Source organism: Ochotona curzoniae, unplaced genomic scaffold (assembly GCF_017591425.1).
Source record: "Ochotona curzoniae isolate NIBS_2020 unplaced genomic scaffold, NIBS_Ocur_1.0 contig_50, whole genome shotgun sequence".
Classification (NCBI taxonomy): Eukaryota; Metazoa; Chordata; class Mammalia; order Lagomorpha; family Ochotonidae; genus Ochotona; species Ochotona curzoniae.
Window position 1 is genome coordinate 681,727 of NW_024466446.1, and position 26,095 is coordinate 707,821.

General features: G+C 40.4%; 1 protein-coding gene across 2 annotated transcripts in view; it reads left to right on the top strand.

The window, feature by feature from the left end:
* The window catches only part of RORB (RAR related orphan receptor B), a 133,283-nt gene that overhangs the window by 100,699 nt on the left and 6,489 nt on the right, over positions 1-26,095 (top strand). For both annotated transcript variants that reach the window (XM_040988729.1, XM_040988727.1), the window contains exons 5-9: positions 11,630-11,751; positions 13,070-13,202; positions 15,545-15,652; positions 17,591-17,701; positions 21,741-21,853. In XM_040988729.1, the coding sequence (XP_040844663.1) occupies positions 11,630-11,751; positions 13,070-13,202; positions 15,545-15,652; positions 17,591-17,701; positions 21,741-21,853 (587 nt within the window). The remainder of the gene's footprint in view (positions 1-11,629; positions 11,752-13,069; positions 13,203-15,544; positions 15,653-17,590; positions 17,702-21,740; positions 21,854-26,095) is intronic.

Genomic DNA, 26,095 nt, shown 5'->3' on the forward strand with positions numbered 1-26,095 from the left:
GGCATGGTCTGTAAAGAGCAGATGCTGTTTATTGAATATGTGTTCTCACTGAAGGGAAAATGTTACTGGTATAAACAGGAAACCCAGCAAGTGTTCAAATTTATGCTATTCAAAGTGAAACAGCTAAGGGATACAGAAATGGCACAAACTCATCAGATGGACAGGAGTGTAACTCTCCCAGGAAGATAACAGGGGTAAAATGTAAGCACGCCCTGTCTCAATTGCCTTTTTTATAAAGGCAAAGGATGGGGTAGACCAGAAGACTCTGAAGGCTCTTGTAAATCTAAATTCAAGAATTCCATAAGGGATTCTGAATTCCAACCAAGAGAAAAAGAGCGTGGTCTGGAATGTCACGGAACACTCGAGCCACAAATAAGCCAGTCAGTGACACGATTACATCAGCAACCCAATCCTCTTTCAGATACAGCATCCTTCCGTTCCGAAGGAGTGATCTTCAAGAAGGCTCCATCCCTGGCCAGCTCTCTTCTGAGCTCTCTTTGCAATTGTAAGAGTCTATTAAATGTTAAACCAGTTCATCTCATTAACTAACTAACTGCCATAAAAGTGTGCATGTCAGTTTAGCACACGACCCTCCTGAGCAGTCCAGTCTCGTGCGAACAATCGGCCAGCAGAGAAAAACTGCAGTTTCCGAGGCTTCCTGGTGGTGTTTAAGGAAAGCAGCCTGGAGCTAAGGGGCCTTTGGAGGAAGGGCTCTTCTCATCCGAGCTCAGGGGGTGGGAGAGCAGGGGAATGAGGAGTCAGGACCTGAGTTTGCCTGCTCGGTGGCTTATCATGTAAATCATAGCAAGTTTCTTACCCCTAGTTCTCCCGCCTTTAGAAAGTGAGACATAGGAGTTTGTAGTTCTCAAGGACATTGTAAGAATTAAAATGGAGTTAGTGCATGTAAAAGAGCAACATGTGGCCCCCAGCAAACACTGTCTATTGCTCAGTGATCAGATGCCATGTGCTTGGTCACCTTCCCTGACCTGCAAGTGGGAGCCCACAGCCTGCAGGTGGTTTAATTAAAGTTCCAGAAAACATATAATGAAATACACAGTCATATTCTTGGCTACCTATGCCGTGGGGTTGAGGAAGGTGACATTATGTAGTTAAAAGCCTGAAATGCTGCATTTCTTCCTTCCATTAATTCAGCATGGAACGAGCTTCACTACTGAGAGCTGCAGAAAACTAAACACCAACTGTTGTGGACAAAAACAGTTAATATTGATATCTTTCACCCTCTTCTTACTGTCTCATAGTTCTTCACTCACATGTTCCACCAACATCCCAAAATGTAACTAAAAAGTATCACTCCCATTTTACAGATGCATGAGCAAAAGTTTAGAAAAAACGCACAGCTTCCTGGAGTCCGACAGTTATTAATGACTGAGCCAGGCTCCACCCCCAGCATCTGATTCTAGAATCCTTGTATGCATCATTAACTTGCTCTTTGGCCTCAGCTCAGTAGTCAAAACTGTGTCATCCACCAACAGGGACAATCTGTTTATGTGGAGCTATTCAATCTTTCCAGGGGGGTATGTTTTTTTTTTAAAAAAGCACCGATATTTCTTTCTTAATTTATTACTGCTGAATGTCTGAGTTCCCCCGTCTATTATCAGTTTGGAACATAGGTTTTGATCCTAATGAAACAAACCCTCCCAGTTGTCAGGCTCTCTTCTGCCCCGCATCCAAAAAGAAAAGTTATTCTAGGAGTTATTATCAGTTTCTTAGTGATTTAGCATCAGTAGGAAGTGTTATGGTAAGAGGCGATTGCCAAAAACTTAAGGTTTAATTTACTTTCCACAAGTCACTTTTCCTCTCTGACTCTCTACCTGTTCCCCTAAAATTGATAAAAAAAAAAAAAAACAACTAGCTAATCTCAAAATTTAGCCAGATTCTCCACACAGGCATTACGATGCAAAGGCAATGTGTATATTTGTCTTAACTATTTCAAGACAGCATTAGTCTTTATAGATTGTGAACTGTGCTCCAAATTTCGGAGAGGGCTTCCATCAGTGGTGCAGAGATACAAACTAGATGGTTCTGTGAGCACTTTCAAGTTTAGCAGGCCCCTCAACCTAAGCACTGGCTTGGTTCACACTTGGTTAAAACAGCAATGCCACCTAGTGGACATAATCGTCTCTGGGAATGGAATACCGGTAGCCACCTGTAGCCCAATTTACTTGTGTCAGTCATGACCTGTGCCAACAGAGTCCTTATCAAAGTATGTGGATTAAATGAGTTAATATTGATGAGTTCTTGGGACAGCATCTGTCATGTGTAAGCATCTTCAGTAGTAATAATGAGACTGATATTATAATTTATTATTACACAATACCACTATTGCAGGAAAGAGCTCTGGTTGAATACCTGCATTGTGTTCAATGCATTCTCTTCTACTTAATTCTTGTGATATTCTTGTTACGCTTCTGATGTGAGTATCCATGTGCCCATCTGTTTTAAAGATTTGTCTACTTGAAAGGCAAAGTGACAAGGAGAAGGAGCAACCGAGATAAAGAAATCCTCAATCCGTTGTTTCTTTTCTCCCAAGGTTACACTAGTCAAGGTTGGGGCAGGCCAAAACCAGGACCTGGAACTCCTCCCTACGTGGATGGCTGGTTTCCAAGAACTTGAGCCGTCTTCCACTGGTTTGCCAGGCGCATTGGCAGGGAGACGGATCGGAAACAGAGCAGCCGCGACTCATACACATGCTTGTTTGTGATGCCAGCAAATTTTGTGGGCTCCTGGACATTTTAAAGATTAATAAACTGAAACTCCAAAGTTATATACTTCATAAAAGCAAAGCATATGCAAAGGTCTAGGCCAGGTCATATCATCATCCATTCTTTACGCCATTTTAACACGTTTATTCCCATCAAACTTGGAACCCGTCTCTCATAACCTGATTAGTATTTTCAGAAATACCAAAGTTTGCTTGGTGTTTTCTTTTCTCTGACATCCTCCTGGGAGTGACGCACTGGAATTCACATGGTTTGCATGCTGACATTATTAACAAGCCTCTAACCAATGTGACTGTAACCTTTCCTAGAATCCTGTGCAAACTCAACAGAAAACCCCGTCTTAGCAACATTCTGATTGGATACATTTGAGGTTATCACACACAAAAGAATTTTTCAATATTACTCTTGATTATAATCTGCTCCTGGTTTCCGAGTGAGCAAAAAGTTAAAAAAACATGTTAACTCTTCTATAATATCATCATCTTAAAAGGAGATTCTTTCTCAAGATAAAATTCTAAAACATTTACATTTCCTTAATCTTTGGATCAGTCCCCATGGAATAAGACCGCCCTCTGCTGCCTCCCAGGCATGTTAGCGGGAAAGCTGCTTCGCAAGCAGAGTCCCAGGACTCCACCCCAGGTACTCCAACACTGGATGTAAACACCGCAAGTAGCTGTTAGCCACTACATCCACCTTAGGACTCACAGGCTTATGGAAAGCTCAAACCCCAGAAATTTTATTTTCATGCTCTTTATTGTTTTGGCACCTGAAACAGAATTAAACTTCTTCTTGAAATTCACCAGTTACACAAGATGAGTGTTAATAGAGGAGATTACAAAAGGAGTTGGCCTAAGAGTGATCTAGTCCTTTCAATGTTAGTTTATTCTAGCAAGTCTATGTAAAAGTACAGAAGGTGTTAGTTGTTGTATAATTTTGTATATGTCATTGGAGGTTTTATTGCAGCTTACTCAATCCAAGCAGGTGCTATAATCCAGCACACATCTTCAATAATAGATCCTTTCAGGGGGACAATTTTCTAACCTCCTAGCATTGTTCCTACTTAGCTATCCATGATGTAATGGTGAAGAGAGCAGAGTTTAACTGTTGCTAGATTATTCTGTGTTTTCAGATAGCACCAATTCAAGCACAAGCAGGCACTCAATTTATCAGTAATACTCTAGCAAGTGATTTAAGCAAATAAGAGACTAAACGGACAAGAAAAGTCTTCCCAACGCTAACGGGGAAAGAAAACATCATGTCATTAGTTTTTCCTTTCTTTCTGTGAAAGAACGTATCTTACAGGCTTCTATAATCATGTTTTCCGCTTTCACACCTCACCCCAACCACACACCCTCTACATACAGTTTAGGGAAGCACACTGAAATGGGTGTCCTAACTTTGCACATTCATCATGGGAACTTGCTCAAAATTAGCAAGTTCGAGTTCATCAGCTTTCAAAGGCTCAATCTCTTCTGAAAATTAAGACATCTGGGGGGAAAAAAAGATTTTGAAGGGTTACGATTTTCTCACCTTCCAGAGAGTTCTGTCCCATGCTCATACACTCCTCTTGCCACAGCAGCTTCATGAGATGATCGGTAGATAGATGATAGATAGATAGATAGATAGATAGATAGATAGATAGATAGATAGATAGGGGATATTCTAAGCAACTAGGCAATACTGAATGATAGCAGAGAACCAGCTATTAGCAGTGTCCACACTCCTCTCTAAGAACCAGACAGCTCTCACAGGTTGGAATAACACAATCAGAACAGAACAGCCTGTCCTTGTCATCCACCCTCCGGGGGAAAGAAATCAGATTAAAATAACGATAACCATGAACAGCTGAAAAGGATGGCAGTGGCCAAGTCTACATCACTCCAAGTTCAGCTGAAAAGAAAAAAAAAAAATGGGCTGCTGTACAATTGTAACCTCGGGGCAAATGCAAACACCCACCCTGAACCATTATAACTTGGTCACTGCAAAGGAACTTCTCCCATTCCTCAGAACGTTGGTATGAACTTGTTACTTGCTGTCCTCAGACTGTCTCCCAAAGCTTGTTTTGTTTTGTTTTTTTTTTTCATAAGCTTGCCATCTGCATCTAAAGAGAATTTTTTCAGTATGGGGCCAATATGCCACATTCCTAGAATCTCAACCATGAGTACAAGTTATTCCAGAAAAGACCTTGGACAAAGTACTCTATGATTCTTCCCTAACTACTCAAATTTATATCTTCCAAGATATCCTCAAATAACAACCACCAAAGTCAGCCTAACATTGCCTAGTAATGTGTTCAACAATTGCCCGTAACTGAAATAAAAGGCATAAGTATACAAGGTGCTATAGAACCAACAAGGTTCTAGACAAATGTAATTATGGTTTACAATGTGTGCAGCATGCGTGTAAGCCTCATTCAGTTCCTTACAAACACACGTATCTACCAAAGTACATGTATGTATTAGTCACTACATGCTCATCCGTCTGTTAACATGACTGACTTAATGTGCTAGCGTTTACCAGATCAGTCGTTAAAGCACCTTTTCTATTTTGAGTTAAAATCATGAAATATCTTCAGTGGGCTTCCCCTGAGAGTTTAGTTTGGGATCTGTTCTTGACTTGGTATTAAGAACATTATCAGAAGACTCTAAAATCCCATGCAAAAGTCACTGAGGCTCTACAGGAAAGCCAAGACCTTTGGAGGCACTGAGTTCCTAAAGACATATGAAGTATTCTGCAGCCAAGAAAAGGCAAGGAGATTTCCAGAGATTCTAGGACTTTCGGGGGTCGGGACATAGAACCCACTGTAGGGTTCCACGTTGAACAGAACTGCAATGAGCTGTATGACAGGCAGATCCTACTCTGAGGCTGGGCAAGCTCCACTTTCACTCTTCAAGGTCTGCTTTGTTTCCCCACTGCCCGGGGCGTTAGGGGTGGTGATTGTGGGCTGCTTTCGCTGCTGCTCAAGTACTCCTTTCTAGAGGGCCTGTTTAGCATGACAACAGCACAGGAGCCTAGGTCCACAGGAATGTCAGCATTCAGAGGGAAGCAGATGGGCAAACTTCGGTGTCTTTAGCAGGACATACAACCAACTTCACAGGCTCCTTATGTTAACCAGTATAGGATTTATCTCTCGAAGCTTGCAAATGCAAGGCAACCTGTTGCAAATAGTCTCAACTGGAAAAACTACTTTATTTTTTGGTTGTAAATTTTCCTTGAACAATGTACCCTCAATATCAAGGAGACTTAATATGCTACTTAAAAAATTGAACCATATTTATGAAGCTTACTGGGGAGCTACTACCTGATTTTTAAATATGTTTGTTCTGGATGGCTCAGAAAATACTCAGTTCAAAACATTAATTACATATATGTGCTATCTGAATAATCAATGTAATTTTTCAAAATGTAGGCTAACTGCTTTAAAATGTAGAAATAGCCTCTAAAGATTACCTGTGAGTTAATTATTTATAAAGGTCAGACATTCAGAAACGTATGTCTACTTCCAAAAATCTACTGAGGTGGAAGAGGGATCTCTTCCGTATAAATTAATAGTCTGTAAGTCAACAAAATTCAAATTGTACAAATCAGTTCTAACAATGACCCTGAGCAAGCTTTATCATTGGGTATCATCATCCGTGATGTACTAATTGGCCTTTTGGTAGCGTGTGGAGGTGTAGGTTTTAAAGGATAACCAGAAACTTCTATGATCTAGAGTACAGGATTTTTGCTTTTCCAATGAGAAAACTCTTCAAGTTGCTTGAAAACTTTGGGCTGCACTCCCATCCGCTGGAACTTCACAAGTCATCTGTCTGCTGATAGAAAACAAGAGAAACTCCACCATGGCCCCTTAAATTGCCATGCTTTACACTGCTCTCAGAAGATGTTGCTGCTGCCAAAACTTCTGCACATGAAGAATCAAACCCCAGAACAGTGGGACTCAAAAAGGTTAAGTGATTTCTCCAAGGGCACAAACTCACAGTCTGAAAGGGACCATGTTGGATTTTCTGTTTGCCATACAGCTCCCTGAGAACTCATTGACTTCAACACATCTAACTTCATCTTTCTGATTGTTCTGTAGAGGTTGGCTTTTAGTAAGAAAGCTAACTTTGAAATGTTATGTTTTCATAGAAACTCTTTCTCAATTTTGTCAACTGGTTTCAAGAAAGGAAACTGTAATTTCCCCAAAATTTGACATGCACTAGTGTAATAAAACAGAACGCTGGGGCTCCAAAACAGCTTTCCATTATTAAATAACTAAGATGGTATCCTCTTAGTTAATTTTTTCTTGCTGCTTGTGATACTTTTTTTTCCTTTTGGTTAGACTCTGCATAAATACAAATGCTATACGCATGTTTTTTCAGTTATTTCTCTTATTGCTTGATTTTTTCATCTTCTATTGGATCACAGAAAATATTAACTATCCTACGGGCATGTTCAGTCTTTGCCCAGATATTATGACTAGCATTAATTTGATTTTTCTTTGCTATTCTGTTATATTTTATAGAACTGTGCTTTATTTAATACTTTCTAAAGATATTGATATGATCATATTTTGTCAATTTTTTGAGAAGCGCTAACATTTTGCTTTATGTCTCCATGAAGCAAAATTCAAATATCCTCTGATATTAAGAATTGCCAATTTTTTTTTATGTGAAGGAGACTGGGTGTTATCCTGATTCATTAGAGAGTAATGAGTGATTGGTTCGTGAACTGAGCCAATAAATAAAATATAGGCTACTGATGCCCCCAATTTCTAACTAAAACAATTTAGAGAATATTGATGCTGAATCTGCTGCTCTTGTTTAAAGGTTAGACACTCACTAATACAAGGCAAATTCAAAAAGCTTGTGGAAAGGAAACATTAGAACATAAATTTTGGGGGTGCAAAAAATGTCTATCGCCTATGCATGGGTTTTTCATAATGTGCTTCCAATTAATTTTTGAAGACCCTTCATAGATTGCCTTTCTAAAGCATAGTTATTATTATTGTTTTCATTTTGATAACAAAATTCTGCTTATGCTGAAGGTAGCAGTATCTAACTAGAGATCAGAAACAAGGGAAAACTCTTTAAATTACATTGGCATCTCTTTAACGACCCTTGGGCATGTTCTGTTTAATGACAGAAAACCTATAAAAACTGAGTGATTACTGGCCAAAAAGATAAACTGCATGTTGGGTCAATTATTTTGCTTTTCAAACAATTGTCTGAATATATTATAATCACTGCCTTTGAGCAAAGATTCTGAGAAATGTTGATATTCTAAAAACCTAATGTAGGCACTTAAAACATGCCTTCAGCCAACCCGTTGAGGTATCCTGGCATTAACTCAAAAGGAATCCCCTTAGAGTTCCACTTGCATACTAGTAGTGCAAGCTAAATGGAGAATTCAGCAGTTCTCCAAATCCTTGAGGCAAGAGACAAATTTAAAATTCATTAATCACTTAGATTGAGACCGAGACATAGTATTTAAAAAAAAAAAAAATTTCCATTAAAAGAAAAAAAAAAAAACCTTGTGGGGATAAATGAATAGAGGGCATGGGGCACCAAGGCCACATTCTTTCTCCTGAGGTATCTAAGTGGGAGAGGATGGTATTGGTGGGGAGGGAATCAGGAACTTCTCATTGAAGACCCTCCAGCATCATCTATGACTTTGAATCTCGGCTTTCTCGCCGCGGTACTGTTGGGCCATGGGTGCTCCTGCTAACAACGCTGAAAGCAGCAGTTTTTAAAGATTCCCACTCCCGGGATGTAGAATTCAAATGGAACCGCCATGCAGTCTGTGTCTGAGACACCGTGGCCTTTGGAGAGCGCTCTCTGCTGAAATGTCTAGTAAGAGCTAAAATAAGCCACTTTGGTGGAAAAAAAAACCTGCTGAGTGGTTGAAATGAGAGCTGCGGAAGGTCAGTTACTATTTTAGCAGCTGCAAGCTGGTCCACATTTTATAACATTACAGCTACAAACAAGAAGTCGTCACCTTGCTCGTCAGAGCATCTCTGAAATAAGCAGGTTAGTCTTTCTCTGCATAGAATCCGGTAATGCGGGTGGCTTGTTTCCAAATTCTGCTTCACTGTGTGAGTCAATGTGTAAGAACGGTTATCTCTCATGTTGATCTAGTTTTCGCTAGATCACAATATCACAATATTCGTGGTCCATCTTCAAATCTCGACTTTTGTCATCTTTATCACAGGGGTCTTCAAGAAGTTCATGCAAATGTGTATTACCAAAAGACTATGCATGGATTTAAAAAAAATGCACCCTAACAAAAATTAATTCTATTTTCATAGCTCTTTGAAGTATTCTCACATATCTCTATCACGCTGCAACTGACTGAAAAGGGGACTGCTTTCTTACTTGCTTGATTTACATAATAAGTTACAAAGAAGGCTACTGAGGAAAGAGTAGGAAAAGTGAAAATTCTTTCCAATCTCAGAAAGACCCAACAAACTTATTTAGCTACCGCCCATCTGGAAATGGAAGGAGGTTAGTTCCAGCTCCAGGGTTCTATAATAACTGCACACACTGCTGAGAGTTAACCATCAATTCCATTCATTTCCAAAATTTAATTTCTCTCTTCTTATCGTCTTTTCTAATCTTATTAAGATTACCCCTAAGACTTCTAGGGAAATGTGACAATCTTAACAATACTACTTTACAATTTTATCACCAACAAAATGGTAAGGAAGTACATTTGCCTACAGAGGTTATCTTGTAAGTCTTTCGGAGGTTATTTTTTCATTCCACTGCAATTTCTGTTCCATAAAACTCCTGTCATATTTGAATTTATAATTTTTATTAATTGGATATAAATCTTGAGTTCCAATCAACACTTCTCCAAAAGAAATGTCAGGGCCAGAATCTAAAGCAAAACAAACTTTAGTTAAAGAAAAATATTTTTATGCTTATATGCATGGGGATATAGAAGTCAAAGGAAGAGAGAAAAAGAATGAGCTACTTTTCTCAAGAAATGAACAAATATAGGAAATGAGAAAGATGTCGTTAATGTTACCCTATAATTACAAATTTCCCCTTGCATTGATATTAACATTTTACTTTATTACGATGAAAAAATGAATGATTAGACCAAGCACATAAGATTATTTTTCTCATTCCTCAAGATCATCCTATGAGCTATCAAAACAATCCACATGGTGTCTCTGAAGGTACATACAGAATCCACGTCACTGACAGTGCAGGGTCATTTTCACCCACTTGAGAAACGGTCATCCTGATCCTTGGGTTTGGGGAAAGCAGAGGACAGAATGCACGGACAGTGGTAGTTTCCCAGGAGTTGGTTACTTGAGAGTCCTATTCCTGATGGACCCGTTCTATCAGCACAGCGTAAGCTGCCTCCTTTTTCAGCTTGTAACATCCACAGCCCACGTGAGTCTAACAAAAACTGAGCTCTGAAAAACACCTGCAATCCAAGTCAGGGTAGCAGAGGAAGGACGCATGATTGCCCAGAAAGATTCTATAGCCTCTGCTGTTTCACCCCAGTCTCTTTTGTCTGGTCTCTCTCATGTGCTTGGTCCCTGGAGAGGACTCCGTCTACTATTTCCTTTTCTATTTTTCCAAGTCAAGGAGTCTTGAAAGTCCCTTTGGCTCCCCACAGGATCTTTGCAGGCCATGTTCATTGTCTCGCCCATTGTCCCTCCGTTTTAAACCCTTCTCTCCTTTTCCCAACTGCAGACTCAATCCAAGAAAACTGCCTCCTCTGATGTTCAAGTATCGCCCTCATTGACAGAATGACCTAAGGCCTGGCTCCTGTGAGATCCCCTCTAGCTTCATCATGTGCATATCTGACCTGAGCCTTGAGAGGGCCAAGTCAGCTTTTGCCCAGAAGATGTATAAAGCGGCATTTTTAATTTTATCTTTAGTACCTGAGTATTGGCCCATTGCCTATTGTGTTCATTCTTTTCTCCTTCTTATTGCACCCGTGCCTTCTCCTTCAGAACTGTCTCGAATCCAGCCCTTCCCTCCATCTCAGACATCATCACCTGCTCCAGACTCTGCCGGATTCAGCCTGATTCTTTCCACGTGTTGCCTAATGCCATCTCGTTCTTCTTCACGATGGCTGGGCTCACCTTTGTAACCATAAACGAACCACATCACTCTCCTGGTTTGCACATTCACTGGCCCCCAATTTCCTTCTTATCCCAAGAGAAAAAATCCCAAAGCAACTATATGATGAGATTCCTTAGTCACCTTGTGCAGCTGTTCATGTCCCACCCACAGTCTTAGTTTCTATCCCTCACTTCTCCCCCATGTGAGCCTGTGTTGCAAAATTCAGACTTCATCATAGAAAACGTGGACCACATTTCAGAATGGTATTTGCAAGAGGTGTTGGAATCAGTCTAGAGCCCCTCTCTGTTTCTACGCCTTCTTTTCTTGATAAGGAAATGAGAGACGTAAGGGACATGATAAGAAATTAGCTAACCCCATGCTACATTTCCATGTGTACGTTTGTAATAACCGTCCCTCCACCTGAGGCAGAATTACATACAGGTGCTAATTCACGTCCCAGCTGCTCCACTTCCCATCCAGCTCCCTGCTTGTGGTCTGGGAAAGCAGTTGAGGATGGGCCAAAGCCTTGGGATCCTGCACCTGCATGTGAGACCTGGAATAAGTTCCTGGCTCCTGGCTTCAGATAGGCTCATCTCTGCCATTCCGGACACTTGGGGAGTGAACCAGTGGATGGAAGATCTTTCTGTCTGTATCTGTCACTCCGTTTCTCTGTATATATGCCTTTCCAATACAAATTAATAATTGTTTTTGAAGAATAAAATTAGGGTGTCTCTAAAAGGCATGTTTTACTAAATACATGAACAAGTTTTCTCTGAGCAGAGTGATTTTGTTCATAAGCCCTCAAGTTGATGTTCTTCCTCATAGATCGAATTGCACAGAACATCATCAAGTCCCACTTGGAGACATGTCAGTACACCATGGAAGAGCTGCACCAGCTGGCATGGCAGACTCACAGCTATGAAGAAATTAAAGCGTATCAAAGCAAGGTACTCTGGGAAAGTGTGGGGCAGGGTATCTGTCATTACCCTAGTTCTAGCTTTCTCAATCTCAGCGCTATTGACCTTTTGGGCAGACTTTTTTTTTTTTCTTTTTAATGCTGAAGGGACTGTTCCATGCATTGCAGGATGCAAAGCAGCATCTTTGGGTTCAACCCACCGGATGCCAATAGGTAATAGCAACTCACAACCAAAACTGCCTCCAGGTGTTACAACCAATATTTCCTGGGCAGTAACAATGACTGAAAACCACTGCCCCATTCAAGGGAGGGGAGAGATTGCGCCTTCACCAAGTTATTTCAGGATTTCATGAGATTTTTTTTCCCTGAGGTGTAACAAATGGCAAGAGCGGTGGAATATCCACAACAAGAACAGTCGCAACCTTGCACAACTGAGGTGGGAAACAGAACATGTTAAACGCTTTTCCTTGCTCTGCAGGCTTTAAAAATAAGGACACAGGCAAAGCAGACAACATCAGTGTTATTATTATTCACAGTTGTAGTAGTTGCAGTAGGATTTCCTTGTGGCCACTGGAGAAGCTTTTAAGGGAAGGCAATTCTTACATTATTCAATATTTGCATTACTTGAGAATGAAATCCTTACTTAGAAGATTGATAAAATTTTAATTAACGTATATAAATAGGTGTGTAGCTAAATGAATCATTGCAACATACTGATTTTTCACTAATAGAACTAAATCTTAGTACTTCCTTATAAATAAGATAAAAGCAGTATTAACACACATGCATTGTGTATTTCATTTCAAAAAATAAGCACACACTACAAATATACTAACTATACGATCTGAAGTCTCTCCCTAGAAATTCTTCATATGATAGCAAAAAAAAAAAGTCTCCATTAAGTTCTCAAAAAAGAACATAATGATGCAAAAATGTTCAGTATCAATTAGGTACCCATGAAATGGCATCATGAAGCCAGTGAATGAAATGGCTTGCTAGTTTTTCATACACACACACACACAAATATATATATGATCGGCTTGAACTAAAAGCTTGACTTTGTAAGGAGGAAAAATAATAGAGAAAAATAAGTAAATTGCTCTTACTAGAAATAATGTCTCTATTATTTTGGACTCAGTATTTGACCGTGGTGGCATATGATATGTCAATAGATCAAAACAGTTTCTCAAGGCGCGAAAGAAAACATTCCCTCCACCTGTATGAGAATGGTGTAAATTCCCACTCTGGGCCCCCTGTGATGAGCACACGCCAGCAGGGCAACCCCGAGTGGTTCACTGACACTCCAAGGAGCACTTGGCACCGCTGACGCTCTGTTTTCTCTCCCCAAGTCCAGGGAAGCTCTGTGGCAGCAATGCGCCATCCAGATCACTCATGCCATCCAGTACGTGGTAGAGTTTGCAAAGCGGATAACAGGTTTCATGGAGCTCTGTCAAAACGATCAAATTCTGCTTCTGAAGTCAGGTGAGCAAGATTCATGGCAGACCCATTTCTCCTCCAGAACGTGTTTGACCCTTAGCTCTAGGATACAGTTCTCAAAACTCCCTCTTCTGTTGCATGTCTCATTTTAACCACCCACAGTGTCAGCCAGCTCCCAAAGGAAACTCGGTCATGAAAATGTCCCGATAATTCATTCGCTTCCCCCTTTGAAGTCAAATACAATTTTGCTTATTGAAAGTAGAGCTATTAATTGTGGAGGCTGAGCTAGCAAGCTTGACAGGCAGTGCAAGTAATGAGTGTGTCAAGGTGGCTGAACTGCTGAGCTGGTGCTCAAGCCTACTCCTTGCCTTCTGCAAGGAAAGAGACGTGCAGGCTGGCTGAGCTCTGTCCCTGTGGTCATTTCCCATCATTTTAATGAGGGTAGCCTGAGGCCATGACACACAGAGTCTCCACAGTGATCTCATCTGGCCAGCTTTTCTCTCTCTCTCTCATTCTCTCTCTTCACACACACACACAATATCACTTAGGAAGTAGCTCAACTAACTACCAATAATTGACTTTGCATATGCTATAACCAAATGAGAAAAAAAAAATTACTTTGTCTTCGTTGGCCACCTTTGAAAATCTGCATGATCCTAGGCCATTGTTATAAAAATCACATATTTTTACAAATGTAATAACATAAGAGAGCATTTTAACTTGTCAGAAAAACGGGATTAAAATGCTTAGTTGGTAAAAGAGAAAAAGCTTGAAATTCATGCATGATCTTGTCATAATACTCATTTGTCATTAACTTTCCAAAAACCTCTTGGATGCATGGACTGGAAAATGCTTTTACACTAAAATTAACATCTTTTAAATCATGCTTCCTGGACCTGGTGTGGTAGCATGTGCCAGGATCCCAATGGGTACCAGTTCATATCCTGGCTACTCCACGTTCCCTCCAGCTCTTTGCCTGTGGCCTGGGAAAGCAGTCAAGGACAGCCCAATCATTGGGCCCCTCTACCTGTATGGGAGACCCAGAAGATGCTCCTGGCTCCTGGCTTTGGATTGGCTTAGCTCTGGCCATTGTGGCCACTTTTTCTCTCTCCTTCTCTGTGTAAATCTAACTTTCCAATGAAAATAAATAAATCTTTTAAAAGAGAGATAACTTAAAAAAAATAAAAGTAATAAACCATGCTTCCATAAACATTGCAAAGATATATTTACTAATTCAGGAAGCAGAGACCGGCACAAAAACAAAGAGTAGTCTTCCATATGCTGTTTCACTCCCCTGAGTTCTGCGATGGCCAGAGCAAAGTCAGAAGTTAGGAACTCAGTTCAGGTCTCACACATGAGTGATAGAAATCCAGTGACTTGAGCCATCACCCCTGCCTTCCAGCGTCTGAACCAGCAGGAAGCTAAAATCAAAACTAGAGGCCGGGAATCAGACCCAGGTACTTTGAGGAGGACACGGTCATCTTAGCCACCAAGTTAAACACCTAGCTCTCCACACACATTTTGAAGTACCCTCGTGTATATGTTTATATTAACCTATGGCATCTCGTTTAATTTTATGAAATCAACATTGATATTCCCATTGTGAAGTGAAGAGGTTGAAAATTCAGATAAGTGAGATGCTGTGTTCAGAGGCACAAGGTCATAAAAGCTAATAGGTTAATGTGGCAAAGATGGTGCTGAGTCGTAAGCTAAATGTAATTATGATTCTAATATTGCTGCTCTTTTTCATAATTATACAAATTGATAAACATCTTGACTCAGCAATAACTTAATGACTCGGTTACATAACAACCCCGTTCCCCTCCCCTCAAACCGGTTAATACAACAAAAGTCATCTTTTGCTTTCAACACATCTTTTGCTTTACAGTCTGGGCAGGACTCAGCAGGGATGGCTTCTCTCTACCCTTGTGGGGGCTCCCCACAAGCCCCCTGTTGGATATCCTGCTTAAAGCCACTGTATGCTAAGACACCCACAGAGTGATTCAGACACTACATGCAATAAGCAGAGACCACAGTTTCCCAACAGGAAAAGGTCTACAAAAGTTAACAGACTAGCTCACCAAACCCCCTTTCTCTGGACCACCTGTCATCTATTCTGAACTTCAGAATTGAAACTAAGTTTCATTTTAATTAAAAAAAATCTTCCAAAAACAAGTGTTTCTGCCTTCATGTTTCACTACCTTCAAAAGGTATATTTTCTCTTAAATTCTTCACTGAACTATCAAGATAGCTTTATTCATAAAATGGCAATCTGGAGGGACGATATCTTGGGTTTCTGATAGGTGAATAAAAACTTGATCCAAAAACAGTAAGAACCTCTTTATGATTGAAAGTGTACCTATACTGTCACTTTTTTTAACTCATAGGTTGCTTGGAAGTGGTTTTGGTGAGAATGTGTCGTGCCTTCAACCCACTAAACAACACTGTTCTGTTTGAAGGGAAATACGGAGGAATGCAGATGTTCAAGGCCTTAGGTAAGCCTCCCATGTAGAGTGGCATAATTTCTCAGTTATCACCTTCCCCACTGACACCAAAGTGGTCCATAACATCTTCTGATCCTTTGACATGAATTGGGATGTCATTATTTAGTAAGAGATGGGAAAGGTGAGACTCCAAGGTTTGCTCTTATTCTTACCCTCCCCTGTGGCCCTAAATATAAATGAAAGAACCTGGACTCCTAAGATGGACCCTACTGTGACCTTATTCAAGAATAAAGACAGACTCACTCTAATAGAGCTGGCATGCACTGCAGATTATTCTTTGTTACACTGACTGTTTTCTTACCCTTCTAATTTATTGCTTCACCAAAAATGCAAGGATCTTCGAAGACTTCACGGAATGTACATTATGATAAAATTGTTCGTGGATTGCAAAACATTTTTTGCATCAAAATAAATGTATTTTTTAATTCCATTTTTCCATGAACTTTTTGAGGGCCCTGATAACATGTGGTGCCCTTTCAATTTTATCATGTGAATTCTTAAGAATTTTCAAATAATGGATTGAAAGAGAAACAAGGTGAGCCCTTGGTGTAATAGTTAATATGCAGCTCAACATAAGTGCCTTGGTTTGAGTCCAAGCTCTGACTTAGATACTAACTTCCTGCCATTGCACACAACCATGGGAGTCAACAGGGGATCTTTTAAGTAGCTCAGTCACTGCCATCCGAACTGGAGATGTGGATGTAGTTCTGGATATAGGCCTGGTCTGGTCCTGGCTGTACATTTGGGGATGTGCCAGGAGATGAAAGATCTGTTTCTGTCTGTCTCTCGCCACCTCTCTACCTTTCAAATAAAATAAAACAAATTTAACTTTTGGAGAGAAAACCTACTTGCTAGCTGCTCAGAGTCGTGGCTTTTTTCCCATTGATTCATGAAGTTCTGGGAGCAGAGAGTAATGGCTGACCTGGCCCAAGTCACTTCCAGACTGCTCTTGCAAAACAGAATTGAGAGTTCGTTGTTACTGAAAGTGTTGTATGTCATGACATCCAGTCATCAGTGCACAGCATGCAGAAGAGGAACATTAGCAACGATGGGCTGAGGCCAGGAAAGATTTTAACAATTGATAGTGCCATTTGTTCCATATCCTGCCCATTGACGCCAGAGTTCCCCAACCTTTCACCCCGAGTGCTGTTAGTTGATATGGCAGCCAAGACCAAGCCCATCAGGACTGGCAGTGTTTTCCTCTACAACTGATAATCATCCATGATGTCTCCAAGGCTAGATTTTCAAGAAAGGAGAAAAAGCCTTAGCAAGCAGCTTCAGTATATTTCCAGCTTCATCAAATAAACATTTTCCAGGGATCAGGGTGGAGAGGCAACATCACTTTGCCAAAATTCATAATGAATAAACAAGTGACCCATGAGTCACTCATTATAAGATGAAAATAAATAAACTAGCTAACCCCTAACTTTATTCTCCAGGCAATTTACCAGATTGAACAACGCATCGTTTCCCTTCTATTAAAGTTCCTAACATTTCAGTTTGAAACTCCTGGACTCTACATTGTTAGATTTGACTGCTACTAAGACTGTGAGTCCTCAGCTCATACACGTAAAGATTTAAGATTTGATCCGTGTTATAAATGACCCTCAATGTGCTGACTTAAAATTATTCTGACTGCGAATAATTTTGAATATACAGGAATAGCTTCCGGTTCTTTACTTCCAGCCAGATGTTACATTGGACACATACCATATTTATTTAATTCGCATGACTCAGTCAAGATATTGCCTCGGTCCCTCATTCTACAATTAATATCAACAAGTTTTCCATTAGTTAAGAACTCAGAAATGTCTTTTCAGCATATCTACTGTGCGAATCTTTAAGTAGCTTCTTGATGAGAAGACTTTCTTTGCTGTAAGAACATTCCAAGCTCAACGTTTTCATTGAATTTTCTTTCTGCCTTTATAGGTTCTGATGACCTTGTGAATGAAGCATTTGACTTTGCGAAGAATCTGTGTTCCTTGCAGCTGACTGAGGAGGAAATTGCTTTGTTCTCATCTGCTGTTCTAATATCTCCAGGTAAGGCGGTCGCAGGTCTCTTAAACCAGTTTCTATCTTTAACATCAATTACATCTACCTAAGCCAACAAGTTTGGGAAAAGTTTTTAAATAACTGTATCTTTTTAGCAAAGTTTTATATTCTTGAACAATGCAAAGGAAAGTAACCTCAAGTTTATTAAAATGGCCGTATTGTTCCAAAAGCATAAGTAAGGCACACGGTAAATATTCAGATAAGCAAATTATTCTTTTCCAAAAAATAAATGAAGACAGTTAGTGGCTGAGTTACAACGAAGTTCTTTTTTAACTTTAAGAGGACATAAAGGAAACATCTAGCATGGGACTTCAAATAAGTAAGAAGAGCAACTTCCTTTGTTCAGCCACCTCATTCACTGGCTGTTCTGCCCAAACTAATCTTGGTGTACTTAGGCACATTGCATCTGCCCTGTCCTTAGCACTATTGGAAGTTTCAAAAGAAGATGAGAAAAAGCAGAAAGGGAGATGGTTTCCACTGCGCAGTGGGAGAAGAACTTCAGACACAGTTGCCGAGTGTCCAGTACCAACTGTGGCTGTGAGTGAGCTTAAATACTTCACGCTCCATTCTGGCCTCACTCTCCTTGTCTGTAAATTAAAAGGCTTGAGCTTCAGAAAGTAAAGAACCTTCTAACTCTAAAATTCAATAAAGTAACAACAAAGTGTCAAAGAAATGAGTTGTGGTTATGGTTCAACGAAAACCGTATAAATGAAAATACATTTTTGAAAAGTACATGTCAGCTTGATGCGACATAAATTATAATCATATTGAAATAATAATAATGTGATCAATATGTGACTACCTCTTCAACTAAAATCTGGAGTCACTCAGCTTTCTATGCAGTTAGATTTGGGCTCATGGATAACCCAGCCATCTCTGTCAGCTTTCTGTTGGAGTAAAAACATATTCCTGCCCAATTTTAAAGACTGAGACTCAATTCTCCAAAATCCACTTATCTGCAGTCTTTCCCTCGTTTCTTATACTGTAGCATAATTTGCAGCCTCATCTATGATGTAAGATTACAACTTCCACTTTCTTATGTCTATGTGCACCAATGATGCCAACATCTGTACTTTCTATCCATTAGATGTTTTAGCCCTAACATGACCTTTGTAAATTCATGGAATTTTAAATTTTGTTTCTTTTTCTATTACATGTAGTGATTTTTTTTTCCTTCGTAAGTTAAATTTTTATTTTCTAGTTCACACATGAAAGTATATTTATGGGACATCATGTTTCAGTATATGCATACATCATGTAATATTCAAATCAGGATGAACATTTTTCTCTCAAGCATTATTACTTAGTTTATGATAAATACATTCAAATATTCTCTTCTAGCCAAAATTACTGTCAGCTCTCCTCACCCTGTGTACAATGGAGCACCAGTACTTTGCTGTTTTTTCCAAACTAGACATGAGTAACCATTGATCTGCCTTTTCTTGTACATCTTCCTAGACTCTGGTGACCGTTAATCTTCTGTCAACTTCTATAAATAATGTTTTTGCTTCTGTTTACAAGTGACATCATGTCATGTTTGTCTTTCCGTGTTTGGGTTATTTCACTTGAAACAGGGACTTCCGTTTCCATTCAGGTTGTCACAAATGACAGGATTTCATTCTTTTTCTTGTGGCTCCGTAACATTCAATGGTGTGTTTAGACCACATTTTCTTTTTTCCATTCATCAGTCATGGGATCCATAGATTGATTGTGTAGCATGGCTATTATAAATGGGACTGCAGTAAATATGGAAGTGACATACTGACTCCATCTCCTTTCTGTTCCCAGGAGTGATTTCTGGGCCTTACATGGCTACACTAATTCACATTGCACGGTGCACAAATGCTCCCATTTTTTCCATATCCTCCCCAAAACTTGCTGATTTTTTTTCTTGCTTTTGATAGTAGCAGGTCCGAATGAAGTGAAGTGACATCTCCTGTCATTTGCATTTCTACTTCCCTGATGACTTATGATGCTGCTGGTTATTCGAAAGTCTTCTTCCAAAGCCGTGTTATTTAGATCTGGCCATTTTCAAATCTCAAGCTGATGATTTCGGGATTTTTGTTATTGAGTTGTTTGAGTTCTTATATATTCTAGATGGTACACCTTGTCGCCTGCTCTGGTTGCAGATGTGACTGGCCCATTCTATTAATTGCTTCTTCATTCTGTTGATTTTTTCTCTGTGCAGAGCTTTTTAGGTTGATAAAATTTTATTTGTTTCCTTTTACTTTCGACCCCTTTGCTTTGGGGCCTTATTCAGAAAAGTCCCTGCCAGTTTCACAGTCCTAAAATGTTTCCTCTAGGACCTGCTCTGGTGGCTCCACGTCTCACGTTTAGGTCTTTCGTCACTCTGAGTTGATTTTTGTGAGATAATGTGTAGGCTTCATTCATCTACATGTGGGTATCCAGTTTTCCCAACACCGTTTATTGAACACACTGTTGAACTTGCAATGTTCTTACTAACAATTTTGTGTGACTCTATCTAAAATCAAGCTGCTTCTCTGTGCCTTTTTTTTTTCTTATTAAGCTCAAGGAACACAATGATAGCTGGAAGAAGTGACAATATCAGAATGTGTTCTGACAGCAACCATGAGATGGTTGACTTCCCTCCAGCCCATTCCTCTTTGCACTGATCATTCCCAGTGTGTATAGCTCAGAAGACTGGATCTAAGGCTGTGGGTCTGCGGAATAGAGAGGCGGTTTCTCTCTGGCTCCGGCTTATCCACAGGAGGCATTATGAAGAATCACTGTCTTGCTTGGATATGTCTGTGGCACTTCAGCAAATGCCCAGCAGCAAATATTTAAGATACAGCATAGCGAACTGGGACATGACATGATGGCCCCCAAAGGAAGCTGCTAGCCTGTTCTTGTAAAATAGGAATAACCTGAGAACTGAGCTATTAAGGCTTTTACTGAAAAGGACATGCTATCACTATTGAATTCTGAAGTTTGGAATCCTGGGACTTGTCTGAGTGTACCTAAAAGGGCAACATGCAGTCCTGGTTGTAGACCCAAATTCAGAGGCTTTAAGTCCCCGGATACCTTGTTTTCCACCCTAAGTGCTACATTCAAAAGGAAAGATTTCCAGCTCAAGTTGGTTGCATCTTGTGCCAGGCCCACCCCTTCCCCAAGTTCTTGACTTAATATCCGCTGTCTATTCAACTCCAAAGATTTTAGGAAAGGGGTAGGAAGGAGACTTCATTTGTTCTGATTGGCAGTCATCACTGAAGGCTTTTGTGCTCACTTACATAAGAGTTTGCTTAACTGTTGGCTGTGCCTGCCCTTGCCCTATCTAGGATTACCGAATCGGGTTTCTCACCTGACCTGAACTGTGTTTAAGAGGATCATGTCCAAGTTCTCTTCCACGAGCATTTGAGGGCCCGACCTGAAGCATTGAAGTCAGGCTGAATGATGTCATCATAGTTTATAAGTCTTTCAGGGGAAAAGGAAGAAAGGCACAGGAATGGGGGAGGGAAAGAAACAAGAGTGGGAGCGAGGGAGGAAAGCAGAGCTTTTTCAACCCACAGTTTAAAAATTCAATACAGAAAAATAGGACTCAGGAGTAAATTTTTGACATTGACGCATGTTTACACTCCATAAATTACAACCTAACTTCACCTGCATGTCTCATGAAAGAGTAAACTGAGAAAAAGAGGGCCTGAACACCAAATGTGCTTCTCTACTCACTCTCTTCACAAGTCAGTAATGTGCACTTAGAAAACAAATCTGAGCATATGTCCTCCAAAAGAGGGACAAATGGAAACTGCCACCGACAGAAGCACGGAAGAGTCGGCTCCAACCTTTGTGTCCCTTCCTCCAAAACAATTCTCTATGCCTATATTTTTGTTTTGCATTCCTGGGTTGATAGTTCTGTTCTAAAATATTGACATATTTCTGCCTTCTATAAACAATGACATAGTTTCAAACTGTTATTATAGGCCTGAAACTCGGTGCTTCTATAGATAGGTAAATAAAACAGCGAATGTTCCCTCCCGATTCTTATCTATTCATTTTCCTTGTTTGTCAGACCGAGCCTGGCTGATAGAACCACGGAAGGTCCAGAAGCTTCAGGAAAAAATTTATTTTGCACTTCAGCATGTGATTCAAAAGAATCACTTGGATGATGAAACGTTGGCAAAGGTAGGTCAGCAGGTCATGGTGCCCTGTTACTAAAAAGGAGGACAGCGGGCTGTAACAAAGACCATTCCTCAGCAGCAACAGTTTCTGAAAGTGGCCCCATGTGCCTGGTTGCTGCGATGTCCATTGTTCTAAAGAGACTGACCAATCAAGAGAGGTTGAGAGGAGGATGGCTTTCTTAGAGCAAGACGATATTGACCTGATAGCAAGGGACAGAAAGACACACTAAAGGAACCGGGGTGCTCCATCAGAAGAACACAGGCCAGAAGCAACAGAACAAAGCTTCAAAGTTCATATGTTAAAAAAGAGAATACCTTGAGTTCTATCAGAAGTCAGGTCCATTCTGAAATAAATCGGGAGAATTATCAAGTGATGAAATTGTTGAAGAGAGGCACAAACTGCTGTATGAAATCACAAACTCTTCTCATTGGTCACATTCTAGTAGGTGCTTCCTGATATCTCTCACTAGTGTTGTAAATGGCAGGGGAAAATTAGTCGGCTGGCTTGCAAATTTCCCTTCAACTCTAATCTTGTCATGCAAAACTTACCCTGCGGTTTTTCCAAAAACGGTGAAGTGGCCCAGAGGCAAAAGGCATGCAACATGTCCTCAATTTCTTGATTCAACTTAATTAAGAAGCATAATTTTTTAAGAAGAGTACTGAGAAAAGTTGTTTACAAAACTAAAGTAATTATAAAAGGAAGAAGCCGTTCTCAGTGATTGGCACTCAGCCTTATTTTAAGTCTTCAAATATCTTCTGTTTTTAAAAACTAGAGTTTTTTAGAAGGATAAAATTATTTCCAGATTTAAAAGTCTCTCTGATTTCTTAAGAAATGGGATTCTTTTAAGTGGATAAGAAACTAGAAAGTTGAGTTTATTCTTGGGTAAAGTTAATAGGAATCCTACTCTTTATATTTTTGTCATTAAAACTCTCCCATTCTGCCCTTGAAGTTCTTTATTTAAAAAAGAAGGAGGGTAAAGACTCAATTTGGAGACATCATCAGATTTTACTTTGCACATGCAGAGAACTGCTATAAAAAACCTGTATGAGTTAAATATGCTACCTCATTATGGTAACATTTTCTTAAAATTAAGGCATCACTAAGAAGCACGTTTTCACACTGTGGAACAACCATTCTCTTGGATGTAACTTTTCACCTGTTAGGTGGTCAAGGAAAATTCTCCTGCTCTCTGTTCCTCACTTTGGTCCCAGTCAAGAGCAAAAATTTTAACCTGCTTCCAGGTTCACTGGCAGAAAAGATGATCAATGAACACATCCATGCAGCTCTATAGCCACTTGACAGTAGACATGTATAAACATATCCCATAGATGTGCAGGAAGGAGCCCACGTTTGGGTTTTCCCAAAGACCCTAGTTTCTGTATTAAGCCTTGAAAAATGTTAGAATTAAGCAAAATCTGTGCTGTTCTGCTTAGGGACATGTGCTTGCCCCAAAACCTGCTCTAATCATTTATCAGATGAAGATGACAATGTTATGTATCCTTGTGGATGATTTTAAATGTTAGAAGTTTAAAAAAACCTCAAGAATATAAGATATTGGATGGCTAGACAATAATTACAAGATTCACCATAAATCAGCTAAACTTTCCTTTCTCCATCTTTACTGGGAAAAAAATGTAGAATTTTATTTATTTTTGTAAAGAGGTAACATAACTGCAGAATAAACCAGAGGAAACGGGTTTCCCATTTCTCCCCTCTGAACTGTGTGGTTTCATATACATCACTCCATGTCTTTGAGTCTCAGATGTTTTTATCAAGTGCTGGCAAGTCGGGGGGCGGGAGGGATCTCTTGAGTTCTGGACTGCTTGAACTCTCTGAGAACAAGTTTCTTCCTAGTTTTCAGGCCCTAAAGGAGCAGCTGTATTTAAATCCAAGAGAATATGCTCTCCCTCCACACAGATCCTTCTCAAATATGTGTGCCTTCATGGTCAGAGAACCCCATGCCTCTGCTCTCTCTCTCTCTCTCTGAAATGGTTACTGCCTTTCTTCATATTTGATATTCTTAGTCCCCTTGAGGAATGTGGTGAACACAGTAGAATCTATTCTTAGAAAAGTATTCTCATATCCCAAATGCTGTCTTTCACAAGAGACTCCAGGAGGTGGGGAGTCGATCTACCTTCATTGTCAGCTGCAAAAGGTAACAGTTTGACTCTGAAAGAAAATCTCAACAGAAATTGCGTCAGAGGGATAGGGTTCATTCATTCCTTGAACTTCGCCCTCCAAGCACAACCTCCCATGTACCTTCTGTGTGCCCCCTTCCAGAAACTGAAGCTCAACAACACGGCCTTAAACTGCTTGCCGACCTTCAACGTCAGGAAATGTTGAAAATTCAAGATATCTATGCTCACTCACCATCAAGTTTCCATACCTAAACATTTATTAATTGTTGGTAACTGGAACTTCCTTTTATTAGAAAAGAAATATATCTTATGGGAGAACTTCGCTTTCTCTCCTCATCAGCATAATGATAATATTATTTGTAATAAACCATCATTGCCACCTGTTAGCTAAGTGATTCTGAACTTGTGACCTAACTTGTCTGTATCTGTTTCCCATTTTGTACTCTGTGACTAAAGAGGGTGTCGTTCTAATGAGATAAAATATAAGTTAAAATTGCCAGTCTAAGATAGGTAATACGTAAATATTATTGTGAAAGGAAATTTTATTTCAACCAGAAATTGTTTTATTCAAGAGACTGCAGATTTGGGCTAATCACTGATGAATTAAAAACAATCTCAAACAGTGGAGGTTGGTGCTTGGAGACACACAGAATGGTACTGTTAGTGATGGGGCGGCGGCTGCTGCAGAGGCAGAGAAGGATAAGGTATTTTCAGTCTATAAATAAGAGTTAGATTTGGCTGGATCCTGCGTTTGAGGAGCCAGGAAATGAGATAACACTGGTCACTTTCACTAAAGCTCATGAAAAGAAAAATAAAGATACATATATATTTTAAGCCCCATATGACTAGAGGAGGCAGCCCATCTGGTCCCTGGGCTCCACTTTGCTAGTCTGAGAAAGGAGTAGGTTGGGCCGCGTGGTCTTCAAGGCCCCTTCCCTTTAACATTCTGATTTCCCCAGGGAAAAGCAGAGGGTCCCGCCGACCTCTTCTTTTGCCCTCCACTGCTCAGTCCCCTGTGATTAAGAGCTCTTGAGATGTCTTAGCATTGCAATCAGTCAGGAAAGGGATGATTTCGCCAACTCTGGTGGATTTAAATTAGTACTCTGTGCGCTGTGGCCATTGAGTTCAGCATGGTCTTCCAGCCCCAAAGGCGCAAATGTGTGCAGAGCTCAGCATTCCCGTGGGGCACCAGCACCTTCCGCTGTGGCTGCGGTGGCTGCACCAGGGATTTAACCTGCAGGTAATGGCTTGTGTGAATGTTAGAGACCTACAGGGCTCCTTTTCCTCTCAGTAGAGCCGCAGGACCCCTGCTGAGGGAGGGGGAAGGAGTAAGATTGGCCATGAATATTCGAATTGTAAAGACAGTTAACATTTCCCCTGTGGCAAATTGCAAATCACTAAATCTGTGCTTCTTTTTATCCTGACCAGAGGGCGTGGTGGAGAAGGAGGGGTCGATCCAGGCAGGGCCAGGTTGTGATAGCAAAGTCACAGCCAAGGGCAAAGCTTGCTCCTGTTATGTCCTCAAGTGCATTATCACAGCCCTTCTGTAGCCGTATCCTCTGGCTCAAGTCCAAAGCTGGCAGCACATCTGATGCATGTTTTCTCCAGTCCAAGCCCTCCTTTGAAACCTCCTGGGCAATTAGTGTCATGAAATATTATTAGGTGACATGTTTATTTTTTTCCCAGTACTGCTACAAATAGATGCAACACTCCTGGGGGTGTGTCCTTGCCCAAAGCTATACTGAGAAGTGTAAAAATAGCAATCTCTACAATAGATCCTATTGCAAGAGGAAAACATGCAGCACTGCTGGTACTTCTCAGACCCCACGGTCCACCCCGCTGTGAAGGTTCAAGCTCAGGTAGTACGCTACCTCTGACTGTGCCGCAACAGTACCACTTCAGTGGATAATATGCCTCCCAGTCCCTCGGGTCATGTCCAGTTGCTTGCTACATGCTGCAGCCCCTAGCTTTCCAGGAATCAGGAGCCACAGCGCTCTTCTAGATGGCCTTAGACTCACGGCTCTATGGAGAAGACATCTTCTAGTTATTCTGGATGCAACAGAATATCTAATTATTTTTGCTGAAAGTCAGAATGCTCATTGTCTTT